This window comes from Helianthus annuus, chromosome 12, assembly GCF_002127325.2.
Source record: "Helianthus annuus cultivar XRQ/B chromosome 12, HanXRQr2.0-SUNRISE, whole genome shotgun sequence".
NCBI lineage: Eukaryota > Viridiplantae > Streptophyta > Magnoliopsida > Asterales > Asteraceae > Helianthus > Helianthus annuus.
The window spans coordinates 35,577,987-35,584,678 of NC_035444.2; the positions used below are offsets into that span (position 1 = coordinate 35,577,987).

General features: G+C 34.7%; 1 protein-coding gene across 1 annotated transcript; it reads right to left on the bottom strand.

Moving 5' to 3' along the window:
• Nucleotides 1-3,480: 3,480 nt before the first annotated feature.
• On the bottom strand, nucleotides 3,481-6,409 carry LOC110894722 (cytochrome P450 CYP72A219). Its single transcript, XM_022141954.2, has 5 exons — nucleotides 5,942-6,409; nucleotides 4,944-5,170; nucleotides 4,593-4,837; nucleotides 4,114-4,498; nucleotides 3,481-4,027 (listed from the first exon to the last, which is right to left on the bottom strand). The coding sequence occupies exons 1-5, from the start codon at nucleotides 6,213-6,215 to the stop codon at nucleotides 3,602-3,604; spliced, it is 1,557 nt and encodes a 518-aa protein (XP_021997646.1). The 5' UTR covers nucleotides 6,216-6,409; the 3' UTR covers nucleotides 3,481-3,601.
• Between the last annotated feature and the right edge of the window lie 283 nt (nucleotides 6,410-6,692).

Genomic DNA, 6,692 nt, shown 5'->3' on the forward strand with positions numbered 1-6,692 from the left:
TATTTACACTCCATCAAAGTCGACAACTTCACATCCTATTTCATTTGGTTCTTTCTTTTTCTTTAAATTGAAAGTTTCAACAAATATCTCTGTTCATCTTTTATCTAATGTTTTCAATCTTTTAGTCTTAGTAACCCAAAAATCAGTTAACATGTTAAAGCTACCTAGATAAACAATCAAAGTTGAATAATGTATTTTCTATTCAATCCTTCTTTGATTTTCGATCTAACCAAATCAAACGAATTGAATTAGTGAAAATCAAAATTCTAAAGAAAAGAAAACAAAAGAATTCAAGAATTTGTAAGCCATTATTTTAGAAGCAGGACCCAAAAGAATAAAGAAAGAAAACCGTTTCGATCCGAACCATTTCGATCAGTACCATTTCGACTCGAACCATTTTGACCCGTAACGTTTCGACGTAAATCATTTCAACCTGAATTGTTTAGACGCGAACGGTTTCGACCCGGACCATTTCGACCTGAATTGTTTAGACGCGAACTGTTTCGACCCGAAAACGTTTCGATGTGAATCATTTCAACCCAAAATGTCTAGCCACAAACCATTTCGACCAGTACCATTTCCACCTGAACCGTTTCGACTCGTATTGTGGCACCCGAGGAAATTCCACAGTCATCTTAACTCACCGTTTCACTTCTTCGAGACTGCTTATCAAATTTCGGAACAAAATTTCTTTCAAATTGGGGATGATGTGACAACCCGCAACTTCAGGTAACTACTTTAACTTAGCCACAATTAATTTAGGCATACATTCATAGCACGACATTTAACTAGAGTTAGTTAAATGAGTCTACGTCGGTAATTCGGGGAATTACCGGAACACGCACATGTTGATTCTCGAACGTTGGTGACTAATACGAATAATTATAAATGGACGATTTACATGATTTATGTGAATTATGTGTTTTAAGTGTGAATTGCATAATTTAGGTGCCTTGGTGTGAAAATTGTATAATTATGGGGGAGTGTTTAGAATAATTGTGAAACTTAAATAGACTATTTTAAACCCTAAAACCTCTCAAAATCACTATACGACAATTCATTTCTCTCAAATGACTCTCCAATCATTTTAGCTTTGCAACACAACTCTCCATCCTCAATCTTGATCTTTCCAATTCTCCTAGAACAATCTCTATATCAATCTAAGGTAAGTATTCATGCTTTATGTTGTGAATCTTGTTCTTTTGATTCCAATGCAAAACCCTAGACATCCAAACAATATGTGTTTTTGTTTCATGACTGATGAATGTTTGATAATTGCTAGATTCGTTGAATTGTATGGTTGCTACTAGTCATTTTAGATGCTATTAATTTGTTGTGACATGAATGCTAAATTTTTGACTAGATCCAGAATATGATTATGATTGATTACTGCGATTAGGGGTTTTTGTCATAGGATCTTTCTTGAAAACTATGATATTGTATGTGTTATTGATTTGAGAAGAAATGTTAGTCCGTAGATAACTGTCAAACCTTGTGAAGTCACAAGGGTCCGCACCTGTACAAACATAAAAGGTCCGCATTTGTTTAAAAGACAATATGGTCCGCACTTATATGATCCTTAGGTCCGCACTTATGTGTCCGCATCTATATGTCCGCACATATATGATCCTTAGGTCCGCATTTATGTGTCCGTACTTGTGGTATTAAAGGATGTCCGCACTTGTGAAGTTAAAAGATGTCCACACTTGTGCAATTATGGAATGTCCGCACATATGAAAGTTTGTAGTGTCCGCACTTATGAATCTTATATAGTGCCCGCACTTATGAATCTTATATAGTGTCCACATTTATGAACCTTATATGGTGTCTGCACTCATGAGAATTATATGGTGTCCGCACTTATATATCAATGCATACGATCTGTACTTACATTACATATATCATGATAGTGGTCATAACTTGTTGATTTATATGGAGTCTGCACTCGTAATGTACTAGGTCCGCAATTGTTGATTGTGTGCATGTGAAGTCCGAATTTACCTTGTAAGGACTTATGTGATCCATTGAAAGAGTTTATTTGGTAAGGATTTAATTGATAGAGTTTATTTGAAAAAAAGAAACCCGGATCACTAAGACACTGTATAATAAACATATTAACCTGATCACTAAAACACCGAGTTGTTTGGACACATAGGGTATTGCCAAAAACCCTACCTGAATACATACTTATACATTATTGTACAATAGGTCGCGTGTAAAGGACCTAACATTTATTTATTGCGTAGAAGTACATTTATCATTTACCGAGCAAACTAAGGTGAGTTCACTACTCTTTCACAAGCATGCATCCCGGGGGGACAAACAAACTAATATTCCTGGGAGGAATACTTTTAAATGCTTTGGTTTAATTTCGATGTTAGTTAATAAACTCAACTCTATCACGAAAGTCCCTACTTACATATCGAGCTAGTTGCCGGGGAGGCAACGGGGTATTAGTTGATAACACTATTAGGCCTGACAAAACTCACACCGAGCTGGAAGCCAGGCGTGAACTAATGACCTTAAACACTTTGATCAATGATGATAGACATTGACGAGGGCACCAAAAACAGAACAATCAATCAGTAAATAATTCATTGTTTTCAATGCCAACGAAAGCGTTACGCTTTTAATCCATATGGATATAAAGAAAGAAACATGTGTATTTAGTCAACCCGAACAAAGAACGTAATTTGTAGATCAACTGGTAAAATATGAAGTTGGGGAAATTGATGGAGAGTAAATAAAGATATAAAAAAAAAACTAAATTAGATATTAGATAAAATAAAATAAATAGTTTTGATAGGTTTCACATCTAAGGTTAGGTGTGTAACAGCTTCATATTCACTTTCCCCTTCATATATTTATACTTTCATTTCATGTATTTATACCCTAATTTCATATATTTCTAAGAAAAAGTTTTAGCCAAAATTTGGTTTTTTGCTATTAACTGAAATTAAATAAACAAAACCAAAAATCGTCAATCTAACCGAATAAACCAAAGTGATTAACCGAAAACCGATTGGTTACTAAAATAGACTAACCGATGACTTTGATTTCGGCTTCGGCTTTGGTTGAGGATAATAGCTGAACCAACCAAACTGTGCACATAAATTAGTTTTAACCAATTCACACAACATAATTCATTTCATCTCTCTATCATGATGAAACGTTGACTTCCTTTTGAAGTTTCTTGGGCTCTTAGAAAGCAAAACTCTTTAGCTCCAATAGGAAGTCGAAAGTTGTACAAAACTTAGAGTTGATATATATAATGTAAAGAAAATAAGTGTGTGTAACGACTGTGTTATATGAAGAAATAGATGTTGAAGAAACGAGCTTCAAATGTCGTCTACCATCTATTATATTTTTGTTTTTAGATCAATTCTTTTGTTTATACTTAATCGCTCTTTGTGAATTGATATATTAGTTGTATTAGCAATTTTTTATAAATAACGTATGTGAAACCTAATCTGCAACGTGTGACATAAAACATGAATACCCGCGACAACGCGCAAGCATTACCACTAATTATATGAAATAGATCAACCACCTATAAATCACACCATATATCTTTAATTAAACAATATATAAGGTACATTGCCTAAGGTTTGTATAGAATTATGTGTGCACCAAACTGAGGTTGTAGAGTAAGCACTGTGTGCGGAGCATGGGAGTAGGATGGAGATAGCTCAAAGGAAAAGCATTGCAGAATCATTGCAAGAGCGACTTTCGCTTCCAGCATAGCAAAATTTTGGCCTATGCATATACGTGGGCCACCACTAAATGGAAGGTAAGCAACTTGTCCCTTAGTAAACTTGGAAACACCTTTGGAAAATCTTTCCGGCTTAAACTCGTTAACATCTTCACCCCACATGTCTTTGTCGTGATGCAAAATCAATGTGTTAATTTGGATAATGGTTCCTGCTGGCAAGGTTAAGTTACCTAATTTGGTTTCATCATGTATTAATCGTCTAAGTAATGTTGCTGGTGGATATAGTCTGAGAGCCTCATTAAAAATATTGCTCATCTACACAATGAGATACAAAAGAGATAAGAACACCAACATAATTCTAAAGTCATCAATATTTGTTTTTTATCATAAGAAAAACTTACAACTTTTAAATGATTCAAACCATCAATATCTGGTTTCTTATCTCCAAATACACGTAAAACCTCTTCTCTAGCGCGTGTTTGCCATTCTAAATGTTGACCTAACAAAATCATAGTCCAAACAAGCATAATTCCTGTGGTCTCTTGCCCAGCAAAGTAGAAAAGTTTGCATTCCTCAATTACGTCTTCAATGCTTAATCCGAAATTGCTATTCCCCTGTTGTTTAATCTCTTTGTAGTTGGAATCCAAAAGTATGCCCAAAAGGTCATCATGGCTAGCTTCTCCAGCTTTCATTGCATCAACTCGTTTATTGATTATGCTCTTTATTGAACCTTTCACTTGTAGGTCAATCTCTTTCATCCTCTTATTGTTTTTTGTTGGCAAAAATCTATTGGATCTTATTTTATTAGCACAGAATTCTAATGATATTACCAGTTTAAGTTTCCATTAGAGATGAAAAAATAGTATAGGAACTAACTTACCTTGTTCCAGGAATGTAAACTGAATTTGCAGCCTTCATAACTAATTCTACTTGTTTTCTTTGAAGTTCAAATATCTTTCTTCCTTCCTCAAAACTACTACCAAATGCTGTACGTGAAATTACATCAGCCGAAAATGTTTGAAGATAAGGCCACACATCCACTTCACATGAGCTTTTTCGGGTTAAAAGTTTCTCCCATTTGTTGATCATCTCACTACAACTCACATAAAAGGCTGGTACCATATGCTGCAAAAGGACTTTTAGGCAAAAATACTAGCCAATGGTCTTTGTTGTGTAGTTAAACAAAGGCTACATCGATCATGTAACAAGAAGGAAATAGCAAGAAAATAACCTTGAGCTTCTCCATGTGGAATGCAGGATTGATGATTTTTCTATGTTTAACCCATTGATCACCTTCAACATCAATTAATCCTGCTACTAGCAACTTTGTTGGTGGATTACCTCCCCTTGCCTTTTGATATAAATTATAATTATAATTAGCTAGCACCTCTCGTATCATAGTTGGTTCAGATACATGTACCACAGGTCTTGTTCCCATCCATGTAAAACTACTCTTACCTATATAGAAAAAAAAACATAATACCCCATAAACATATATTTTAGACACCCCTTCTCTAAACAATAATCCAAAGCATATATAAAGTGTTAATCATGTTGGGTTAGCAGGTTCAACCTGAACACAATAGTATTGTTATTAACATTAACTCTAACCCGAACACACTTAAAATTATGTATCCTGAACACAACCCGTTAAACCCATTTATCTAGACGTGTCAACCTTGGTGAGTTAGCCAATAGTGATCAAGTTACAAACATGTTACTCAGAGTAGTGATCAGCTGATTACAACTTAGGTTAAACGAGTTGTAAAGGGTTGGCATATAGGCTTGTTTAATTTAACAGGTGTTGTCAGGTCGATGTGTTTAATTATACAAGTCAAACAAATCAACTCGAACACAACCCACTTAATTAAGTCAACTAGAATACAACCCGTTTATTAAACGGTTAGACATGATAACCCTTAACCTAATTATATAAGTGTCGTGTTTAACCAAAAATTCTGTTTCCCGTTTCAAGCAAGGATAACACTGGTCTGATTACCCCTTGTAATCGTTTATAGCAAGGAATTATAGTCTAAAATATTTGATTAATTATTAACTAATAAAGCATTAATTTTACTTGTAAGATTTTCTTTTTCTGTTTAATTTATTTTTTTATACAGTTACAGTTATATGTACATATCAAACTTTATTAAATATTTTTTTTATATCACAACAATTCAACTTAATCAAAGATGGTAAAACAAAATTAAGAGAACCAAAATTTCTTACCCAGAGTGGAAAGGGATTTGTGGAAGAATGGCGAAGTACGAGGCGCAATATCATGAGTAAGACTCATGGGTTTGGTTTTGGCTTCGATCATCATTTGCATCATGTCCTTCATATCTCCATACAAGAACCTATAAGGGGTACCCTTAAGTCCTTGATCTCTTAGAAACTTCTCGATCTTCTTTGGTTTGAGCCACAATGAATTTAAAATCCTCCATGTATAAAACAAGAAGATTGCTGCTACTCCAAGAACACAAGAAACTGTGGTGATCTCCATGGGCAGTGGGAATTGAACTAGATTTTTTATTTTTTATTATTATTATTTTTAATATTTTGAAGAATGATTAAAGGGTATTTATTGTTGGATTGATGCTCCAGGTACCACTCACTTGACTATAGTTTTTGATTTGACGATATTTTTTTTCGCTAACAGCAATAGGTGTTATATGACACCAAACATGCCAATTGGACCTGATGATACATATTTAGAGAATAATCACCATGTGGAAAATCAATCATTGTTAGGAATAAGAAGGTATTAAACAAAAGGGCTATATCTATCTATGAAGCATGGCGCCATCTGACCCTGAGTATCCGTCCCGGGGACGGCGTGGGACGGAAACGCGATGGGGACGTCCCCAAACGTTTCCGGGAATAAGGATACGGCAATGAAGTGATTCGGAAAATATGGGGACGACAATTCCGGGTATCGAGGACATTTCCATATTAAATGTAGGGTTTTAATTTTAATTTA

Coding starts and splice junctions, on each gene's coding strand:
- LOC110894722 (XM_022141954.2), bottom strand. CDS start 6,215: ATGGAGATCACCACAGTTTCTTGTGTTCTTGGAGTAGCAGCAATCTTC. Junction 5,171..5,941: donor CAAATCCCTTTCCACTCTGG/GTAAGAAATTTT, acceptor TTTTCTATATAG/GTAAGAGTAGTTTTACATGG. Junction 4,028..4,113: donor GTTTGAATCATTTAAAAGTT/GTAAGTTTTTCT, acceptor CTCATTGTGTAG/ATGAGCAATATTTTTAATGA.